Below are 23,600 nucleotides of genomic sequence, written 5' to 3' on the forward strand. Positions count from 1 at the left end.
GCCCCAGGCCGAGGGAGATTGACAGTTCTTTTGTGTTTCTTCCATTTGCAAATAATCGCACCAACTGTTGCCACCTTCTCACCAAGCTGCTTGGCAATGGTCTTGTAGCCCCTTCCAGCCTTGTGTAGGTCTACAATCTTGTCCCTGACATCCTTGGAGAGCTCTTTGGTTCTTGGCCATGGTGGAGAGTTTGGAATCTGATTGATTTATTGCTTTTGTGGACAGGTGTCTTTTATACAGGTAACAAACTGAGATTAGGAGCACTGCCTTTAAGAGTGTGCTCCTAATCTCAGTTTGTTACCTGTATAAAAGACCCTGGGAGCCAGAAATCTTTCTGATTGGGAGGGGATCAAATACTTATTTCCCTCATTAAAAGGCAAATCAATTTATAAAATTTTTGACATGCGTTTTTCTGACTTTTTTTGTTATTCTGTCTCTCGCTGTTCAAATAAACCTACCATTAAAATTATAGACTGATCATTTCTTTGTCAGTGGGAAAACGTACAAAATCAGCAGGGGATCAAATACTTTTTTCCTCACTGTATAATGATTACATGAGAAGACATTTATAGTTAAAGTAACCTCAAAATTTGGCCATAGATGTTACTCATTTTAAGGTTGAATGTTACATTAGTTTGTAAAATAGTCTTAACTTTAGGCTATTTATTGTATTATGCCAACAAATAACATTTTAAAGGAGCTGTACACTGAGTGTACAAAACATTATGAACACCTGCTCTTTCCATGACCAGATGAATCCAAGTGAAAGCTATGATCCCTTATTGATCTCACTTGTTATATCCACTTCATTCAGTCTAGATGAAGGGGAGAAGGATTTTTAAGCCTTGAGACAATTGAGACATGGATTATTGTGTATGTGTGCCATTCAGAGGGTGAGTGTGAAAGACAAACGATGTAAGTTCCTTTGACCGGGGTATGGTAGTAAGTGCCAGGAGCACCGGTTTGTACCAAGAACTACAACACTGCTATGTTTTTCACGCTCGACAGTTTCCCATGTTTATCAAGAATGGTCCCCCACCCAAAAGACATCCAACCAACTTGAACATACTGTGGGAAGCATTGGAGTCAACATGGGCCATGGGCATCCCTGTGGAAAGCTTTCGACACCTTGTAGACTTCCTGCCCTGACAAATTGAGGCTGTTCTGAGGGCAAAGGGTGTTCCTAATGTTTGGTATACTCAGTGTATCTTCTGCATGGATAGTTACATCTGTGCCACTGACTTAATCTGGCTTTAGGTCCAGTTTATGTACAAATTGATTAGTTGGGTTCATGTCTCCATCTCAACCACATACACAATCCAATAATATAAATAAATCAAATCGAACTCTAAATGCACTTTAAATAACGTGTTTAGATAAAAAAAAAATATCCAATTTATTTTCCATGTAGATTCCACGTCACAATACAATGACAAATTACGTTGAAACAACGCTGATTCCAACAGTTTTTGCGCAATGGGTATGTTTTTTAAATCTAAATTAAAAACATATTTTTTAAGATGGTACATATTTCAAAATAATTCACAGCGGTCTGTAGGTTTTTGATGATGAGCATTGTGACAACTAGCCCCAGTCTCCCCTAATGCAAAGACATTTCTGATGTTCTCAATCAATCAATTACAATAATACACACAAAATAGTATGTATTTCACAAGCAGATTCGTTAACAAAAACACAAATCAAGGGTCATTTGATTTTGTACGACTTACTTTCGTGCTTCGTCTTGTGACAAACCGTGTCCTGTTGGTTATTGAAGTACGTGCTGATACAGCTGCCAGTAAGAAGAGCCAGTGCCAAAGCCCAAATAATGTATTTACATATTTTGGAGCATAGACCTGCACACATACCTATCGTGCCTACCTACATGTAAAAAAAGAAGACATTGTATTGTGAAACACATTTTAATGATAGCACACATTTGTCCCCTCAAGTCAGCAAAAGGGATTCGACCTTCGTATTATGTACACAACTTCAAATAGCCTTGGCAGCTGTCCAGAACCAATAATGTTTCACAGTTTGATTATTTTGTTTTAGGATAACGCTGTGCCCTATAAGGTCTGACCAGCAGAGATGTAAAACTAGGGCATGTATTTTACACATGAACTTATCTCCACTGCACTAGTGGTGAACAGCAAACTGATCACTGTGCTTGTGTGTTCCAAATCACTCCTCTTTACTCAGTAGTGCTGAGTTCTCATAACTATACTGAAGGAATATATATATAAATGCAACATGCAACCATTTCTAAGATTTTACTGAGTTACAGTTCATAGAAGGAAATCGGTCAATTGAAATAAATTATTTTAGGCCCTAATCTATGGATGACTTGGAATACAGATATGCATCTGTTGGTTACAGATACCTTGAAAAAAAGGTGGTATCATGAATATGCATATCCTTGCTTCAGGTTCTGAGCTACAGGCAGTTAGATTTGGGTCTGTCATTTTAGGCGAAAATTGGGAAAAAAAGGTCCGATCTTTAAAAGTAAAAAAAAAAAAGTATGGGTGTGGATCTGAAAACCAGTCAGTATCTGGTGTGACCACCATTTGCCTCATGCAGCACGACACATTTTCTTCTTGATCAGGTTAATGATTGTGGCCTGTGGAATGTTGTCCCACTCCTCTTCAAAGGCTGTGCGAAGTTGCTGGATATTGGCGGGAACTGGAACACGCTGTCATACACTTCGATCCAGAGCATCCCAAATATGCTCAATGAATAACATGGTGAGTATGCAGGCCATCAAAGAACTGGGACATTTTCAGCTTCCAGGAATTGTGTACAGATCCTTGCGCCATGGGGCCGTGCGTTATCATGCTGAAACATGAGGTGATGGCGGCAGAAGAATGGCACAGATATGGGCCTCAGGATCTCGTCACTGTATCTCTGTGCATTCAAATTGCCATCGATAAATTGCAATTGTTTTCATTGTCCGTAGCTTATGCCTGCCCGTATCATAACCCCACCGCCACCCTGGGGCGCTCTGTACCACAATGTTGACATCAGATAACCACTCGCCCACACAAGTTGTGAGACCAGTTGGATATACCGCCAAATTCTCTAAAATGATGTTGGAGGCAGCTTATGGCAAAGAAATTAACTTTCAATTCTCTGGCAACAGCTCTGGTGGATGTTCCTCCAGTCAACATGCCAATTGCACTCTCCCTCAACTTGAGACATCTGTGGCATTGTGTTGTGTGACAAAATTGCACATTTTAGAGTGGCCATTTATTGTCCCCAGCACAAGGTGCGCCTTGATATGCCACAGGTGGATGGATTATCTTGGCAAAGGAGAAATGCTCACTAATATCAATGTAAACAAATTTGTGCACAACATTTTAGAGAAATGAGCTTTTTGTGCATATGGAACATTTCTAGAATCTTTTATTTCAGCTCATGAAACATGTTGCAATTATATTTTTGTTCATTGTATATGCGTTAAGTTAATTCAAAGAAGTATTTGTCTTTGTTATTTATGGTAGTTCCTATGGATAAAGCTATTGAATCCGATACATTTTCGTCCAAATCTGCAGCCTCTTCCAGAAAATCAGTGATTGCATGGTTGCATCATGGGTGGTACAAGCCACAGCTGTCAGTTATAAGTCTGTTAGGCATTCGCTGGATGAGGTTTCCACATAGATACAGCCCCTGGATCCTGACCGTGATTGGCCACCCTGCAGGTCAATCACTCGGCTCCGCCCCTTCTCACTGTCGCTAGTCTGGAGCCGAGCCCCGCCCAGTAGTGTGTCCCACAGTAGACCATAGCTCCACAACTAAACACACACACACACACGTGCAAGCATACACACATACATACATACAAAGAAAAGCAAATATTACATCCCTGAATATAACTAGAATCATAATACTTCAATTACTGTATCTACCCCAGTGTGTGTGTGTGTGTGTGTGTGTGTGTGTGTGTGTGTGTGTGTGTGTGTGTGTGTGTGTGTGTGTGTGTGTGTGTGTGTATGTCACTGAGATGTGTATATTTCTAACCTCAATGCTGATATGTGCGTCTGGGTTTCTCCTGTAGAAAATGGCCCTGATGTTGAACTCTGGGTTTCCATCCTCCTTGAACACACGTGTTCTTATGGTGTCGTCCTCACACCAGATCACCGCATACACATCTGGTGCTACACAACACAGATACAGACACAATACATAGACAGTTAGTCTCATGTTTGTAGTCTTTGTAATCTTGTGAAAGATGCACATAGAGGTTTGTATACAATGAGATTACATGTGGCCAGTTGTTTGTAAAAGACACCGTTCCGTATGATGGTAATGTATTTTATGATCATGTATGTTATTATATTGATAATGCATATTATGATATTGATCATGTATGTTTATAATGTATGCTATGATATTGATAATGTATGTTTATAATGCATGCTATTGATCATGTATGTTTATAATGTATGCTATGATATTGATAATGTATGTTTATAATGCATGCTATTGATCATGTATGTTTATAATGCATGCTATTGATCATGTATGTGTCACGCCCTGGCCTTAGTTATCTTTGTTTTCTTTATTATTTTGGTTAGGTCAGGGTGTGACATGGGGGATTTATGTGCTTTGTCTTGTCTAGGGGGTTTTGTATGTTTATGGGGCTGTTTCCTTTCTAGGTAGTTTTGTATGTTTATGGGGCTGGATACCTTTCTAGGTAGTTTTGTATGTTTATGGGGCTGTTTCCTTTCTAGGTAGTTTTGTATGTTTATGGGGCTGTTTCCTTTCTAGGTAGTTTTGTATGTGTATGGGGCTGTCACCTGTCTAGGTAAATTGTATGTCTATGGTTGCCTAGATTGGTTCTCAATTAGAGGCTGCTGTCTCGTGTCTCTTGGTTTTTCTCTTCGGTTTTTTCCCACCTTTATTGAATTGTATTGAATTGTATTGTATTGTATTGTATTGTATTGTATTGTATTGTATTGTATTGTATTGTGTTCATGTTCAGTTTTTTCCTTATTAAAAACCACGGACACCTACCACGCTGAATTTTGGTCCGCCTCTCCTTCGACGGAAGAATCCTGTTACAGTATGTTTATAATGCATGCTATTGATCATGTGTGTTTAACACATATGCTATGATATTGATAATGAATGTTATGATATTGATCTTGTATGTGTGAAAATGTATTTTATGATATTGATAATGTATGTTCTGATATTGATCATGTATGTTATAATATTGATAATGAATTGATATTGATCCTGTATGTGTAAGATTATTGTACCTTTATTTAACTAGGCAAGTCAGTTAAGAACAAATTCTTATTTTCAGTGACAGCCTAGTAACAGTGGGTTAACTGCCTGTTCAGGGGCAGAATGACATATTTGTACCTTGTCAGCTTGGGGATTTGAACTTGCAACCTTTCGGTTCCTAGTCCAACACTCTAATCGCTAGGCTACCCTGCCGCCCCATATTGATAATGTATGTTATGATAATATTATGGCGTAATGTCACAGTGATGTAATATTTACCTGTCTGTTTAGGCTGGCTGAGTCCAGATGCTCGACGTAGGTGGACGGTGGTTACTATACTGGGCTGGGGAAGACAACACTGCCACAGTGAGGGAGCAGGCAACTCCTCTCTCAACTCACTAACAGAAGGTAGAGAGAGAGGGAGGGAGATAAATAATAGTAGTGAAGTGGAAAAGGGGGAGAATAGATACAATCAATCATTATCTGGTGCTGACATGCTAAATTCCTTCATTCCTAACATTCACCCCATTCCTTCATTCCTAACATTCACCCCATTCCTTCATTCCTAACATTCACACCATTCCTTCATTCCTAACATTAACACCATTCCTTCATTCCTAACATTCACACCATTCCTTCATTCCTAACATTCCTTCATTCCTAAGATACAGTACATTCTATTCCTTCATACCTAACATTCACCCCATTCCTTCATTCCTAACATTCACCCCATTCCTTCATTCCTAACATTCACCCCATTCCTTCATTCCTAACATTAACACCATTCCCTCTTCCCACCCCTAACCTGAGTCTGAGGTGGGAATGTGAGAAGAGGCGTATCAGGAAGCGTCCGGTCGCCCCGGGCTGGAAGGTAGTGGGCAGGAGGGCGTAGCGGCCGGGGCCCAGGGACACTCGCAGGGCCACACTACGGGAGTCCATGTACACAGAGCTCGCTGCCTGCTCCACCACACACTGCACACGGCTTAGCCGGTTCACCTCCACCTGATGACAGGGTTGGAGGGTGAATGAATAGAGGGTTAAACACACACACAGGAAATATGGAGTATTCACACACTCACGGTCATATGCACACACACACACACCTTGGGTGTACTATAGCGTCCTACAGCGGCTCTTTTGAAGCCCTGTGACTCACCCTCAGCACCTCGAAGCCGATGGGCAGATTCTCTCCTCCTCCATCCTTCCTCTTTATCCTCCTGTCCTCCTGCTGCAGACAGATCAACACCTCATCCTCCTTTCCCTGCACCTCAAACATGAACTGAGAAGGAGAGAAAGAGAGAATTTATTTATATTTTTATGTAACCTTTTTTTAACTAGGCAAGTCAGTTAAGAACAAATTCTTATTTAGAGAGAGAGAGAGAGAGAGAGAGAGAGAGAGAGAGAGAGAGAGAGAAAGAGAGAGAGAGTTCAACAGTAGCAGATTTAGAGTACCACTAATATAGCTTAGTGTCAGCCATGTTGTTTTTAGCTTAGCAATGTTGTTTCCAACAGCACCACTCTGAATAGGCTTTCACAGGTCTATTTCCATGCCATTAAGATTGTAGCAGTTGCCCAAATAGTTCACATTAATCCCTTACAATTTCAGCAACACAAGCTATTTGCATGCTTGTGGTATATGCATACTATATTTGAGATACTATTCTAGCATCCTGAGTGTCCTTCTCAGAATATCAAGAAGGTGTTTTTCACTACAGTCCGAATGTAACAACTAAATTAGGACGAGACAGTTCTCCCCCACCCAGTCATAACCAAACATATTCTGAGTGTAGGATAAACTGGACCTCTACATGGAACCATTTAACCAGTTGTTTTGAGCATAAACCTAGCTGAAGTGTAGGCTCACCTGGGGGTTGTGTAGAAAAGTGTCTTTGTGGTTGATGCATCCTCCACACCTACTCTTCTTATCAGTCTGTTCATCCCATCCTCCATCCACCTCTCCCTCCTTCTTCACCCCCTCCTCCTTCCTCTTCGTCTTCTTCTCTCCTTCTTTCGCAACAACCATTTTTTCCCTCCCTCCACCACGAACAGCTCGACCTCCTCCTCCCCCTCCACCCCTCTGTCTCTCCCCCAGTCTTGCCTCTTTCCGGTCCCCTCTCTGAGTCTGGTTCAACCCCCCAGGCTTCGCAGTATTCTTCCCCAGGTTGGGTGCCTGGCGCCTGGAGAGGAGGGTGCCGGGGGTGTTAGGGGCTGGCGCCCACTCCCCAGGGCAGCGTACTTCTCTCCAGTGAGTTCTGGGCCACAGCAGGGATCGTTCTACCAGACGACACACCACCACGTCTGTGAAGTAGCGGCAGAAGTCCTCAAACTCCATCCTGAGAGGAGAGGTGAAAACCCCTATTTATTTAGCTTTTCAGGATGAATTGAAGTGTATTTGTTAACGTATGCTATGCATTGAGCATTTAAGTTGTTTTCTGTTAAAATAGTAACATTTATTTGACTGTTTGTTTTTACCAGAACTCCCCCACATCTCTGACTATGAGGCCCATCTTCTCCCTTTCACCACGACCAACCCGCTGCCAATGTTGAGACCTGAATGTGGCGCAAAAGGGCTCTGTGTCAGTGGTTCCCTTCATGTGTGCTTTGCTATGAGACCCTCTAATTTTGTGGCCAGCCAAAATAGACAAAAACATGTTTCTAGCCAGATCCTGACATTTGTTATGACCCAAGTGAGGCTACCTTGACCTTGACCTATACCTATGAACAGTACAGTAATAGCCCCCTCACCCCTGACTCCAGGGCCCGGTCCAGTCGGCTGTACCCCATGGGTTCCTCATGCGCACCATGCAGAGGCGAACACCACAGCCACCCAGCAGCGACCACTCCCCCAGACGCACTTTCCTCACCGCGGTGATACCGTAGGCATGGCCCCGCACCAGACCACAGTCTAGTACTGACTCTACTGTCTCCCCCTCCGCTGGCTGGGACAGACAGAGAGACACAGACAAAGAGAGAGAGACAAAGAGAGAGAGACAGAGACAGAGACAGAGAGAAAATACAGATATGCCATACGATACACAATAGAAATACACTAACATCAATACACAATACAGGCACTCTATGAAGGACCCCTGATTTGTTTAATAAGAGTCATGCACGATATTATAACTACACAATAAACAATACAGATCATTAATCAATAAAGGCATGTATCTAGAGTGTTTATGAGGACAGGAAATAGGAAGGGCAGAGAGCGAACAAAGACAAGAGAACGTGCCAGGATAGAGAGCATGCAGTGTCACGCCTGTCATAGTACAGTAAAGGTTGGTGTTAACATTGCTAATGCTGGACTATGCTTAACATAGCCAACTGTCTCTCTATGAAGCAGAATTCACCAAGCGTTGGATTGTTCACCCACTAATGGGGAACATGAGTTGGGTTTAGACCGTCGTGAGACAGGTTAGTTTTACCCTACTGAGGATGTGTTGTTGCAATAGTACAGTACAGTACAGTATTCAGAGGTGACCTCTCTGCTAGAATGACATTCATAGAATCTCTCTGGCCCAATCCCAAACCATTCATTACCACCCTTCATCCACATGTAATATCTAGGGTACGTGGGCACCAGTTTAGATCGAGGCCTCCAGTAATGGTCTCTGGTATTGTGATGGATTAAAATTCCACAGTCAAGCTGATCTTTTAGTACTAATTCACTGATCCAAGGTCAATTAAACATTTTCCCCTCACATGGTTGCTTTTACGTTTTGGGGACGGTAAGCTGATCCTAGATCTGCAGTTAAACAGAGAAATGTCTATTGTTCACTGACCCGTATGGAGCAGGTGATGAGGGCTCTGCGTCCATGAGCCTTGGCCAGGGTCTGGAACAGTGCCTTCCTCTGATTGAGGTGAAGGGTGAGGGCCTCCCTGTCCAGGCTTAGGGGCTCTGACACACCCCCTGTGAAGTCGATCAGGGCCTCTGCCGTGTTACCTCCTTCCAACGCCTCATAGCAGCCGTTCAACCTTGGTGAGAGAAGAGAGGGGGAGATTAGTGGCCGGGGGACAGAGGGGAGAATACGATGGTTAGAAGACTGGGAAAGAGGGGAAATGTTGAGGATGAGGAGAAACATTGAAGGGGTGGAATGGGGTTTATTTTGTCAAGTGTGTATTTGCTGTGTGGTGTATACTTAAGCAATAAGGCCCGAGGAGGTGTGGTATATGGCCAATAAGGGCTGTTCCCCCGCACGGCGCAACGCGGAGTGCCTGGACACAGCCCTTAGCCGTGGTATATTGGCCATATATCACAAACCCCCGAGGTGCCTTATTGCTATTATGAACTGATTACCAATGTAATTAGAGCAGTAAAAATACAATGTTTTGTCATCCCTGTGGCATACGGTCTGATATACCACGGCTGTCAGCCAATCAGCATTTAAGGCTTGAACCACCCAGTTTATAATGTATTCATTAGATAACAATTTACTAGGTGCAACTGGGACAATAAGATATTTAATTGACTGATTAACAACCTTTCTCTTAGCCAACCTGAAATCTAATTTCTCAGCTGGTTCTTGGCTTTAGCATAGTTTAAAGTCTCACTTGGCGTAGGCCTTCTCCAGCAGGGCGCTCCAGAACTCCCGTGGCGTGGCTGAGCGGCAGAAGAGCAGCGTTCCGTCCTCACTGACCGGCAGGCGGTCGTCCACCACCACATCTGTCCAGCGCCCCAGCCGCCAGAAGCGGAAGTGGAAGATTCCGGCATACAGGTCGGGACGCTTGAGGTTCCACTCCTGCTCCGCGTGGTCAGGAATCACCTGGTAGTTTAAACCAATCAAATAAATGTTTTTTTTTAAAAGTTTTCAGGGGTGGTTACTGAATGTGTTATTACAGTGGTCACAGGGTGTGCAGGTTTTTGGTCCAGCCCAGCGCTAACATGTCAGATTAAGCTATAAGCAACTGATCATCAAGACCTCTCAGTGAAAATTTAATTAAATCAGTGACCAGGAAGTAAACCAGTGAGGTGACCTACAGAGATTTGGCTTCTGCCCTTTGACCCCTTACCTTCTTCCAAAGTGAGGGTTCTGAGGCCAGACAGGAAGTTGCCGCCACCATCCAGCAGTTACCCAGACTGCCTTGGTGCAGATCCCGCGTGCTGATGCCGTCCACAAAGAGACGAGGGTCCTTACACAGCTCCTGAGAGAGAGAGAGAGAGAGAGAGAGAGAGAGAGAGAGAGAGAGAGAGAGAGAGAGAGAGAGAGAGAGAGAGAGAGAGAGAGAGAGAGAGAGAGAGAATTATAATGTATTATAGGCCCAAAAGTAAACTGGGTGCAACATACTGTACAGTACAGTAAGCCAATTGGATCTAGTTTATCTTGTCATGGTGCCATTGTATTTGTCAGGACTAGTGTGTTAATCCAGTTTACTCTTATTTGACTTTGATGTCAGAGCAGTGTAGAAGAGAGAGATCCTGTCCAATTGGAGCTGTTGATCTTAGTTTTGACAGTATCAGGTCACAGCAGAGTTATAAGGATACACACACTCATACACTAACACACACACACTGCTACACACACACACAGGACATAACTTGTACAAATTTAACTTTAGAAAAGTTATGAACTTAATTTTCCCTTAGATGATATCATGTTCAACCTACCGGATGAAGTATGAACCTGACTGGATGATAGCTGAGGAAGTTCAGTGTCCAAGCATCCTGTGTGTGTGTGTGCATGTGCGCGATTATATGAGTGAGTGTGTGCCTCACTGCAGAGTGAGGTGACAGATGTCATCCTATCATTTGACCCCCGGTGGATGCACGCTTAAAATTCCTGCACGGAGCATGAGGAACACACTACAGAAAAGAGTGAGGTTAGCTACCACCTATAGTATCAGGCATGTGCACAGATAGGGCTCAACCAGTCCTCTAGCACCGACCCCTTTGCCCTCCTACAGAAAAGTGCCCTGTCAGCTCTGTGGATTTTTTTATTTATTTTATGAATTACTTTTAACATTTTATTTTGAGTTTCTTTTCATTTAGCTTTTCATTTGAAGTGAAATGAATTGCACATCAAACTAGCTCATTTCATAAGCTCTTGAATATCAGAAAATTCCCCATCCGCCCTACTGCCACAAGAGTGCATGCAGTTTACACTGACTGCGGGCTCCGGACGGGGAGACTTGAATACTGGTAGGAGCGAAACAGTAGACAGAAGTTTTTTGAACATTTTAAAAGGCATTTCCTTGCAATTCTACACAGTTTGACATTACTTATTTAATACATTAAAAAATAATTATGAATGAGATATTTGGCTACAGAAGTGACAGTTCTTACCGATCTCTAAATCTTCCATCCAAAAACAAGACCCCGCCTCCTCCGCGGCAGTTTTGTCTATGTATAGGAGGCTACTTTTGAGTTGGATGTGTCATGTCTCTCACTGTTAAGGTGCCCCCATACTGGGTTCGGTTTGCTCCTAGCAGAGCTCGGCTTGGCAAATTAGACGTCTGTGACACACATACTCCCCCGCATATGACCTTTTCTTGAAAAACTAGAAAAAACATCAATATTAATGTTTGTCCCTCTTGAGGCGCTGTAGCAAAGTAGTCAGAAGTAATCTAAGATAAATCAAGAAATCTGTAAATAATTTGGATGTTTTTGCAGAGGAAGTATTAGTTGCGCAATTTTACATCTAACTAAGGTTTTTGGTGCAGTATTTATCAAGTGAAAAAATGTACACGAAAACTAGTTGAATGACACTTCATTGAAGAATCCCATCCATCCTGTCCGTACTGTTGACCAATCACCGACAAAGGGGCATAGACTTCGGCTACCTAACCTCGACCCGCTGAACACAAAAACACCACAAACTTTGGTCCAAAAACGTGCGCAATCTGTTTCGACTGGGAAGTGTGCGACAGGCTTTAGGGACAGAGAAGGGGTAATTCGACGGCATGTTAATAAGAGGCAGATGTAAGCAGCAGAACAAATTCAAATCAAGTTAAAATGTGTTTGTTTTGACATCATAGCTAGCCAGCTAGCTAGCTAGCATACTAACATCTAATATTAACATAATAACATATTAACAACATATAAACATTCTCCCATCATTTGCTGATAGCTGAAAGTCATTATTTTCCCGATGTCAATCATCTGTCACCGTCTCTAGGCCTAGTAGTCAATGGCACTAGCTGGCTTACAATCTGTGATGATGAGTGACTGTTGCAGAAAATAAATAGGCATATAAATGCTGAAATGTTGGCTACAGAGACAGTTAAGACACTACCTGTAAGTACTGTATTATACACTGCTCAAAAAAATAAAGGGAACACTAAAATAACACATCCTAGATCTGAATGAATTAAATATTCTTATTAAATACTTTTTTCTTTACATAGTTGAATGTGCTGACAACAAAATAACACAAATTATCAATGGAAATCAAATTTATCAACCCATGGAGGTCTGGATTTGGATTAAAGTGGAAAACCACACTACAGGCTGATCCAACTTTGATGTAATGTCCTTAAAACAAGTCAAAATGAGGCTCAGTAGTGTGTGTGGCCTCCACGTGCCTGTATGACCTCCCTACAACGCCTGGGCATGCTCCTGATGAGGTGGCGGATGGTCTCCTGAGGGATCTCCTCCCAGACCTGGACTAAAGCATCCGCCAACTCCTGGACAGTCTGTGGTGCAACGTGGTGGATGGAGCGAGACATGATGTCCCAGATGTGCTCAATTGGATTCAGGTCTGGGAAACGGGCGGGCCAGTCCATAGCATCAATGCCTTCCTCTTGCAGGAACTGCTGACACACTCCAGCCACATGAGGTCTAGCATTGTCTTGCATTAGGAGGAACCCAGTGCCAACCGCACCAGCATATGGTCTCACAAGGGGTCTGAGGATCTCATCTCGGTACCTAATGGCAGTCAGGCTACCTCTGGCGAGCACATGGAGGGCTGTGCGGCCCCCCAAAGAAATGCCACCCCACACCATGACTGACCCACCGCCAAACCGGTCATGCTGGAGGATGTTGCAGGCAGCAGAACGTTCTCCACGGCGTCTCCAGACTCTGTCACGTCTGTCACATGCTCAGTGTGAACCTGCTTTCATCTGTGAAGAGCACAGGGCGCCAGTGGCGAATTTGCCAATCTTGGTGTTCTCTGGCAAATGCCAATCTCTGGCAAATGTAAGCACAACCCCCACGTGTGGACGTCGGGCCCTCATACCACCCTCATGGAGTCTGTTTCTGACCGTTTGAGCAGACACATGCACATTTGTGGCCTGCTGGAGGTAATTTTGCAGGGCTCTGGCAGTGCTCCTCCTTGCACAAAGGCAGAGGTAGCGGTCCTGCTGCTGGGTTGTTGCCCTCCTACGGCCTCCTCCACGTCTCCTGATGTACTGGCCTGTCTCTTGCTAAGCGCCTCCATGCTCTGGACACTATGCTGACAGACACAGCAAACCTTCTTGCCACAGCTCGCATTGATGTGCCAGCCTGGATGAGCTGCACTACCTGAGCCACTTGTGTGGGTTGTAGACTCCGTCTCATGCTACCACTAGAGTAAAAGCTCCGCCAGCATTCAAAAGGGACAGTTTGATTTCACAGAAGTGTGATTGACTTGGAGTTACATTGTGTTGCTTAAGTGTTCCCTTTATTTTTTTGAGCAGTGTATATTTAGCAATACAATCAACATCAGACCTCCTATAATTTGTGTATCTTGTATGTGCAGTGCATTCGGAAAGTACTCAGACCCCTTGACTTGTTACGTTACAACCTTATTCTAAAATTGATTAAATAGATTTCCCCCCCTCATCAATCTACACACAATACCCCATAATGACAAAGCGAAAACAGGGTTTTAGAAATGCTAGCAAAAAAAATATTAAAAAAAACTTTACTCAATACTTTGTTGAAGCACCTTTGGCAGTGATTACAGCATCGAGTCTTCTTAGGTATGATGCTACAAGCTTGGCACACCTGTATTTGGGGAGTTTCTCCCATTCTTCTCTGCAGATCCTCTCAAGCGCTGTCAAGTTGGATGGGGAGCGTCGCTGCACAAGAGATGTTTGATCGGGTTCAAGTCTGGGCTCTGGCTGTGTCACTCAAGGACATTCAGACTTGTCCTGAAGCCAGTCCTGCATTGTCTTGGCTGTGTGCTCAGGGTCGTTGTCCTGTTGGAAGGTGAACCTTCGCCAAAGTCTGAGGTCCTGAGTGCTCTGGAGCAGGTTTTCATCAAGGATCTCTCTGTACTTTTCTCCGTTAATATTTCCCTCGATCCTGACTAGTCTCCCTGCCGTTGAAAAACATCCCAACAGCATGATGCTACCACCATCATGCTTCACCATAGGGATGGTGCCAGGTTTCCTCCAGACGTGACGCTTGTCATTCAGGCCAAAGAGATCAATCTTGGTTTCATCAGACCAGAGAATCTTGTTTCTCATGGTCAGAGTCATTTAGGTGCCTTTTGGCAAACTCCAAACTCCGGGCTGTGATGTGCCTTTTACTGAGGAGTGGGTTCCGTCTGGCCACTCTACCATAAATGCCTGATTGGTGGAGTACTGCAGAGATGGTTGTCCTTCTGGAAGGTACTCTGAAAGGAGCTCTGGAGCGCTGTCAGAGTGCCCATCGGATTCTTGGTCACCTCCCTGGCCAAGGACCTTTTCCCTTCATTGCTCAGTTTGGCCGGGCAGACAGCTCAAGGAATAGTCTTGGTGGATGGAAGATTTCTTCCATTAAATAATGATGGAATCCACTGTGTTCTTGGGGACTTTCAATACTGCAGAAATGTTTTGGTACCCTTCCCCAGATCTGTGCCTCAACACAATCCTGTCTCGGAGCTCTATGGACAATTCCTTCTACCTCATGGCTTGGTTTTTGAACTGACATGCACTGTCAACTGTGGGACCTTATATAGACAGGTGTATGTCTTTCCAAAACATTTCCAATCAATTGAATTTACCACAGGTGGACTCCAATCAACTTGTAGAAACATCTCAAGGATGATCAATGGAAACAGGATGCACCTGAGCTCAATTCCGAGTCTCATAGCAAAGGGCCTGAATAATTATGTAAATAAGGTATTACTGTTTTACATTTTTTTATAAATTTGCTAAAAATTCTAAAAAACTGTTTTTGCCTTGTCTTTATGGGGTAATGTGTTGATGAGGAAAAATTGTAATTTAATACATTTTAGACTAAGGCTGTAACGTAACAAAATGTGGAAAAAGTCAAGGGGTCTGGATGCTTTCTGAATGCACTGTATGTCTTACATGTTAAGACTACATACAACCTCAACCTCATATCCAATAAATAGCCAACCTTGAAGACACACCACTATGCTTCCCTTCCCCACTCGTCATCACAGACATATGCTATTTAAATCAAGTGTTTCTTTTATAAACACACACTGATACCCTGGTCATTTTCAGATCCTAATCCGCAACACGCGCCACACACACTCTGGACCGGGTCGGGTTACTCTGTCCTGGCGCGTCTGGTTCTTTAGAAAGGCTTCAATTAACTAGATCTGGAATAAAACCTGCTGAGTAGATGACTAGAATTAGACTGGGGTATTAGACTGGTGCCCCCTGCCACGGGGAAAGGGCATGTAGGGGAGTCCAGAGGTCCAGCACGAGTGTGTGGTTTTAGACAGAAAAATACATTGACTGATTGATTTTGATGGAACAATGTGTTATCAGGATTTACGGTCTTTTACAGTGGGGCAAAAAAGTATTTAGTCAGGCACCAATTGTGCAAGTTCTCCCACTTAAATAGATGAGAGAGGCCTGTAATTTTCATCATAGGTACACTTCAACTATGACAGACAAAATGAGAAGAAAAAAATCCAGAAAATCACATTGTAGGATTTTTAATGAATTTATTTGCAAATTATGGTGGAAAATAAGTATTTGGTCAAAAATACAAGTTTATCTCAATACTTTGTTATATACCCTTTGTTGGCAATGACAGAGGTCAAACGTTTTCTGTAAGTCTTCACAAGGTTTTCACACACTGTTGCTGGTATTTTGGCCCATTCCTCCATGCAGATCTCCTCTAGAGCAGTGATGTTTTGGGGCTGTTGCTGGGCAACACAGACTTTCAACTCCCTCCAAAGATTTTCTATGGGGTTGAGATCTGGAGACTGGCTAGGCCACTCCAGGACCTTGAAATGCTTCTCACGAAGCCACTCCTTCGTTGCCTGGGCAGTGTGTTTGGGATCATTGTCATGCTGAAAGACCCAGCCACGTTTCATCTTCAATGCCCTTGCTGATGGAAGGAAGTTTTCACTCAAAATCTCACGATACATGGCCCCATTCATTCTTTCCTTTACACGGATCAGTCGTCCTGGTCCCTTTGCAGAAAAACAGCCCCAAAGCATAATGTTTCCACCCCCATGCTTCACAGTAGGTATGGTGTTCTTTGGATGCAACTCAGCATTCTTTGTCCTCCAAACACGACGAGTTGAGTTTTTACCAAAAAGTTCTATTTTGGTTTCATCTGACCATATGACATTCTCCCAATCTTCTTCTGGATCATCCAAATGCTCTCTAGCAAACTTCAGACGGGCCTGGACATGTACTGGCTTAAACAGGGGGACACGTCTGGCACTGCAGGATTTGAGTCCCTGGCGGCGTAGTGTGTTATTGATGGTAGGCTTTGTTACTTTGGTCCCAGCTCTCTGCAGGTCATTCACTAGGTCCCCCCGTGTGGTTCTGGGATTGCTCACCGTTCTTGTGATCATTTTGACCCCATTGGGTGAGATCTTGTGTGGAGCCCCAGATAGAGGGAGATTATCAGTGGTCTTGTATGTCTTCCATTTCCTAATAAATGCTCCCACAGTTGATTTCTTCAAACCAAGCTGCTTACCTATTGCATATTCAGTCTTCCCAGCCTGGTGCAGGTCTACAATTTTGTTTCTGGTGTCTTTTGACAGCTCTTTGGTCTTGGCCATAGTGGAGTTTGGAGTGTGACTGTTTGAGGTTGTGGACAGGTGTCTTTTATACTGATAACAAGTTCAAACAGGTGCCATTAATACAGGTAACGAGTGGAGGACAGAGGAGCCTCTTAAAGAAGAAGTTACAGGTCTGTGAGAGCCAGAAATCTTGCTTGTTTGTAGGTGACCAAATACTTATTTTCCCCCGTAATTTGCAAATAAATTCATTAAAAATCCTACAATGTGATTTTCTGGATTTTTTTTCTTCTCATTTTGTCTGTCATAGTTGAAGTGTATCTATGATGACAATTACAGGCCTCTATCATCTTTTTAAGTGGGAAAACTTGCACAATTGGTGGCTGACTAAATACTTTTTTGCCCCACTGTATGTATTGTGTTGTCATCAACTCCAATTTGAATGTTAGCCTAGGTCGTTAAATAGCCTGCCCCATATTTGCTAAATATGTTGAACATGTTTGTGGTCCACATGGTTCAACTTGCTTTGCTTCAATATGGAAATATATTGTTAAACATAGGCTATAGCGTTCACACGTAAATAGGGGCTAGGCCTCCTGTAAATTGTAGTCTGGACATGGACATGCCAAACGTGGTCAATAAGCAAATATTGACCACGCTATTGTACCATTGTCTATGTGCTAGGCAGATTCTCAAAAAAATCCATAGTTAAATATAAGAGGAGTGAATAGTTTGGAGGTGCGTGTCTTTGATAATTGGGCAAGGAGTGCTCTTTGAAAATTGGGATGAGTAGCCTATTTGAACAAGCAAAATGAAGTATGCAGGTATGTGAATTGTGAATATTGAAAAAGCATGAGCGCAAAAACCTCCGAAATATGTCACAGCACTCTCAGTAGACCATTAAAAAAAACGTTATTCATAGTCTGTTGGCCAGGATAAAAAGATGCTGCTAAACCAGACATGATTAAGTGGAAGGAAAGGCTATGCTTGATTTTTTTTAAATCAAATTCAACGAAATGCAGGGAAACTATTTTTTTTTAATGTTTCTAAATATGAGAAACACATCTCTCCTTCCATGGGCACTGTGCATCATGGGTAAATCCATTATCACCTGCGTTAGTAAATCCTGCTTTTTATGGGTCTTAAAACGTCCCATTAGCGCTGCATGACATCTTCACAGGCCCAGTGCAGTCAACAATGTTATTTCCCTTTGTTTTATAAACACTGAATGGACAAAACATTAGGAACACCTTCCTAATATTGCGTTTCACCCCCTTTTGATCTCAGAAAAGCCTCAATTCGTCTGGGCATGGACCAGGGATGTTGACTCCAATGCATTCCACAGTTGTCAAGTTGGCTGGATGTCCGTTGGTTGGTGCACACGGGAAACTGTTGAGTGTGAAAAACCCATCAATGCTGCAGTTCTTAACAGACTCAAACTGGGGCGCCTGGCAACTACTACTGTACCACATTCAATATTTTGTCTTGCCCATTCACCCTCTGAATGGCTCACATACACAATCCATGAGGAAACTTACCGAAAAGGTCATGCTGAAGTACTGAAATTCCCACAGAAGAACGTTGTAACGTTCTCTGAACATTCTGAGAACATGACTTTAAACAGAACCATGAGTAAACCTGTAGAATACGTTATGCTGAAGTACTGAAATTACCACCTAAGAAACATGGTTCTCAGAACCTTATGTGCTAGCTGGGTATCCTGCACCACTCTCAGAACATTGTGGGAAGGTTGTATGCAAAATAACCATAGGACAACCACGCTCTCACCAAGCTCTAACAAACATATGGTTCTCAGAACGTTATGTGCTAGCTGGGGACACGCCTCAACTATTGCCTCTCCTCCCACCTCAGCACAAGAGCTGATGTTAAACAGGTAAATTGCCAAACCTGGCTTTAGAGCTGGAAAATTCCAGAAATTGATGAAATTGCGTTTGACACTTGCGCCTCCTTAGCACTCATCCACTCACTCTTTCCAATTCTCTCTCCCCTCCATCCTCCAATCTCTCACCCGTGGTCTCTTCCATGTGAGTCCAGGGGGTGGGTCTCGTTTGTAGAAGAGTGACAGTGCAGAGGGGGGGAAGAGGGGGTCCTGGAAGAGCTTGCCCCGCCGCAGACACGCCCTCTTCAGCTTGTGGAAACTCTGCCCCTGGAACCCATACACCCTCTCTGGCATACTGAGGATGAGAGAGAAAAAGTGGAGACAGGGATTGAGAGAGAAATTGATGGGGCATGAGAGAGGATATGGGGGAACAGCAAGGAGAATGTCTGTTCATTTCACTATTTAGAACATAATATTACATATCCTCTCATTCTATTGGTGCCTAGGGTAAGATAGTTTCATGTTGTTATTGTTCATTGTCACATGCACTAGTACAGTGAAATTACTTTCTTGCTTGCTCTTTCACAACAATGCAGTAATCAATATCAGTAGTAGGAAGACACATTATAGTTGAAGGCAGTCAGTTGTACAACTGACTAGTATCCCCCTTTCCCTTTCCTTTCCCTTACTATAAAACATGTATTAAAAAGTCAAGTAGAACAAAAACACACGAGAAATAGAAAGTAACTAAGCGTTTCACAGATAGTACACCACATTAATGAAAAGTGTGGAGCTAGAAGGGTTAGCGTTAAGGTCATCAGGGTCAGGGGGAGGGGACATGAGGTGAGGACACAGTCATTAGACCGAGCTACTGCCAAGGGGGCAGATACCAGCCAGCAGAGTGTGTATGAGTGTGCATCACTGTGTGTGTGTGTGTGCGTCAGTGTGTGTGTGTCTGTGTGATTGAGTGTGTTCATCAGAGTGTGTGTGTGTGTGTGTGCATTAGTGTGTGTGAGCCAGGTGCGATTCTGTGTCAGTGTTTTTGCCAGGAGACGGTGTGTGTGTGTGTGTGTGTGGTGTAGGTGGCTGGGGTGCTAAGTACCGACACACACACAGACACACACACACACACACACACAGGCCAACATTAGTAAATTACACTCTGACTTTTCCTCCCCGGGCACCATGTTAAGGGAAGTTAAAGACGAGAAGCACTTCTTCACATTAGCAATTCTAAAATGAACTGATATTGGTTCTGTCTATAAGAGTATGGCCTATCATCTGTGCATGACAAAGGTAAGAATGACAGAAGCCTTGCTACAGTGTTTCTCTACAATATAACGTCTCAATCTGTTAATATGTCTAGATGCCCAGTTGTTAACCTGTACATATTCAAATAAGTAAATAAATAAAATAAAATATTCTAACTAAGTACAGTGAATACCTGTTCTAGATGGATTGTCACTGTATCCACTTTGGTTCCCGGTATGAGCAAATTCCTGGAGCTCAGGTACGTCCCGTGAAACACTCCCTCTTAGTCATAAATGCAGTTCCATCTGATTGGTCCAATACAGTATAATGTTATCTAGGGAATCTAAATGTCAGGAAAGCCTCTTCTGGACACCCATATATCCAATAGAGGATGTTAGAGAAAGAGAGAGAGAGAGGTTGTATGGAGCTATAGGGTCAGCTTCTGTTGTTCCTGTCTGTCTCCTCCGTCTCTAAGGCAACCCATACAGGCACGCAGACCAGCTGTAGGTATTGTGGTAGTTTTCCAGTGTTTATAGTGGCATCTTGACCAGCTCTCCCTTGGAAAACATGTTCTTTATGTTCAATGGATTTCCTGGTTCAAATAAAAGTTGAATAAAAAAATATGACATGATTTTAGCATGAGCATACTGTTATTACAGCATGAATAGTAATTCTTAATGTTTGGGGCTATTGTCATTTATTTTATGTGTGTGTGTGTGTGTGTGTGTGTGTGTGTGTGTGTGTGTGTGTGTGTGTGTGTGTGTGTGTGTGTGTGTGTGTGTGTGTGTGTGTGTGTGTGCCTCTCTCTGTCTGACTTCTCTGTGTGTGTAGTTCTGACATGAGCGACATCGCTTGTGACTTTTTAAAGCGTCTAAGTGTGTTTGTGAATACGTAACAGAGCATACTGTAACAGCTGAGTGACACGCTGTATGTGTGATGTCCATGTTCAACCTGTCACAACCTGTGCTTCCATGTGCCATTCCTACGTGACTTCATATGATGTGTAGGTGTGTGTGTGTGTCGGTCAGACCTGGGTTCAAATACAATTTGAAATCTTTCAAATCCTTTTACCTTTGTCTTTAGCCTGCTTGGATTGCCAGATATGCGGGGATTGCTACTATTCAATTAAGTCTTGTGCCTGGACGCTCAATCAAGACCAGCTAAAGTATTTGCAACTATTTTAAATAGTATTGAACCCAAGTCTGGTGGAAGTGTTTGTGGCTTTAAGCGTGACAGGGCATCAGTAACATCAGTAGACCTGTGTAGCTGTGTGCTGCTGTAACCCTACCCTCCAGAAAGACAATGGATATTCACTCCTTCCATTGCTCTGTGATATACTGTAACACACAATTAGCAAAAGCTAGCCACTGTAGCCTCTCACACTGGGGAAACACCACAGGGTTATGTTCAGACATGCTAATGTTTCACCCATTACAGTAAAAACACTCTTCGTCCTCTAACCCACACTCTTAGGGAAAAAAAGGTGCTATCTAGAATCAAAAAGGGTTCTTTGGCTGTCCCCATAGGAAAACACTTGGAAGAAGCCCTTTTTGTTCCAGGTAGAACCCTTTTGGGTTCCATGTAGAACCCAGGGTTCTCCTATGGGGACAGCCACAGGACCTTTTTGGACCCCCTTTTTCTAAGAGTGCACATATGGGACTGTCCCAGGAGCATAGGACAGAGGGAGCAGACACAAACTAACCAATCAAGAGAACTTGAGACCATGCAAGGCTATACTTGTTAGTGTGTAGGCTATTCCATGCAAAGCCACACAGCACATACACATTAAGGTGCAGGTTGGTTGTTTCTTCATTGAGCCACTTATTGATCTTGCTCTCGCTTTCTCCTGTGTGTGTGTGTGTGTGTGTGTGTGTGTGTGTGTGTGTGTGTGTGTGTGTGTGTGTGTGTGTGTGTGTGTGTGTGTGTGTGTGTGTGTGTGTGTGTGTGTGTGTGTGTGTGTATGTAAAGGTATCAGTGGAAGTATCTCTTACCGCTGGGTCTGATCCTCTCTTCAGATCCTCTGCATAGTGTTCTGTCCTCTCCCTGAACCCCATACTCCCCCGGCAACTTTATATGTGCAAGACCCCTCTTGTCCCTCTCACTCTCCCTCCTTCTCTCTTTCTCCTCCCCCTCTCTTTCTCTCTCTCTCTCTCCCTCACTTTATACTTGTCATTTACACATTCACATAAATCTTAGTTCATTCACACTTTACCCCTCGTTCTCTCTATTTTTGGTCCTTCCTTTCTGTCTTTGTCTCTATTTCTCTCTCTTTCTCTCTCTCTTTCTCTCGCTCTCATGTTGTCATTAAGCGCATGTTCCATCCGCAGGGGGCACCCACCTCCTCCTCTCCTCTTTCCCATCCCCCTCATTTAACCCCTTCATTGCCAGTCTCAAATCTGATTATCTAATTTAAATTTAAATAGCTATGTATCTATGTCATGTTGTTCACATTTGCAGCGAACAGCTGGCTGCGGTGTGCACACAGGAAACAGTGGGACAGGACAATATTATCGACTAGATACCACTGCAGACTGGAAACTTATGCTCATGAGAGCACATGCGCAGGTAGGATTATAGATGTGATGCTATTAAACATAACTTATGTCTATCAAATATTTTAGATGCAGGTCTGATGATGTTTCTCAAACACACACCACCATTTTAGGAGATATTCCGAGTTGGATTGCAATGAATCTGCTAGTCACAATCACATTAAATAAGTCATATATTTATAAACCCCACCTTCGCTTATCAATCTACTCACTCCTTCATACCAGAACTTCTTCCTATCTGAAGTATCTTCCTCACCCACACCCAACTGTCAACAAGAATACCACCACAATGACATGACATAAACCCTACAAGCCGTGCTGTGTCATAATTAATCATATATACACTGCCTATTAATAAATAGTGTTTATAAATAAATAGTAGGCCCTAGTTCTGAATTCTAGCACTGACAAGGAGTGGGGGTCTTGGGTCTCCAAAGCCTCAAACTCACCAACCAAATTCACTTGATCAAATCCTCATGAGATCAAATAAATGCATTGGTATCTTAGCATGTTTTTTTCTATTGTTGTGTTTACATTTTACAAGTGTGCTCTGAATACCGTTCCCTACCTAGACTAGATTTCCTACATTCGAATGGGCACAATCCCCCTTTTCCTATTTTGGGTAGTGTCAACTACCACACTGCGCCAGTGCACTGACATTTACTTACTGTGAGTCTGAGAGTGTTTTCATGCTTTGTCCCTTTCAGACAATTTTTGTGAGAAGTTTGAACACTCAAAAGGAACTCAGACACTTCAAAAGAGCCCCCGATGCGAACCCAGGTCATTTGAGTCCGGTTTGCTTGAATTCCTCGGTCCAGTTCCCTTTGTTTGGGGCAATATGAACACAAAGCTCCCCAGTTGTGCTTGTCATTA

General features: G+C 43.2%; 1 protein-coding gene across 1 annotated transcript; it reads right to left on the reverse strand.

Moving 5' to 3' along the window:
* Window positions 1-928: 928 nt before the first annotated feature.
* On the reverse strand, window positions 929-22,220 carry LOC139416080 (calpain-5). Its single transcript, XM_071164341.1, has 13 exons — window positions 22,167-22,220; window positions 19,114-19,279; window positions 10,243-10,374; window positions 9,784-9,995; window positions 9,015-9,207; window positions 7,975-8,168; window positions 7,702-7,779; window positions 7,094-7,562; window positions 6,386-6,508; window positions 6,035-6,231; window positions 5,509-5,627; window positions 4,018-4,154; window positions 929-3,791 (listed from the first exon to the last, which is right to left on the reverse strand). The coding sequence occupies exons 2-13, from the start codon at window positions 19,276-19,278 to the stop codon at window positions 3,615-3,617; spliced, it is 2,196 nt and encodes a 731-aa protein (XP_071020442.1). The 5' UTR covers window position 19,279; window positions 22,167-22,220; the 3' UTR covers window positions 929-3,614.
* Window positions 22,221-23,600: the final 1,380 nt, after the last annotated feature.

This window comes from Oncorhynchus clarkii, chromosome 9, assembly GCF_045791955.1.
Source record: "Oncorhynchus clarkii lewisi isolate Uvic-CL-2024 chromosome 9, UVic_Ocla_1.0, whole genome shotgun sequence".
Classification (NCBI taxonomy): domain Eukaryota; kingdom Metazoa; phylum Chordata; class Actinopteri; order Salmoniformes; family Salmonidae; genus Oncorhynchus; species Oncorhynchus clarkii.

Coding starts and splice junctions, on each gene's coding strand:
- LOC139416080 (XM_071164341.1), bottom strand. CDS start 19,278: ATGCCAGAGAGGGTGTATGGGTTCCAGGGGCAGAGTTTCCACAAGCTG. Junction 4,155..5,508: donor CAGCCAGCCTAAACAGACAG/GTAAATATTACA, acceptor TGTGTTGTGTAG/CACCAGATGTGTATGCGGTG. Junction 3,792..4,017: donor ACGCACATATCAGCATTGAG/GTTAGAAATATA, acceptor GTGTGTGTTTAG/TTGTGGAGCTATGGTCTACT.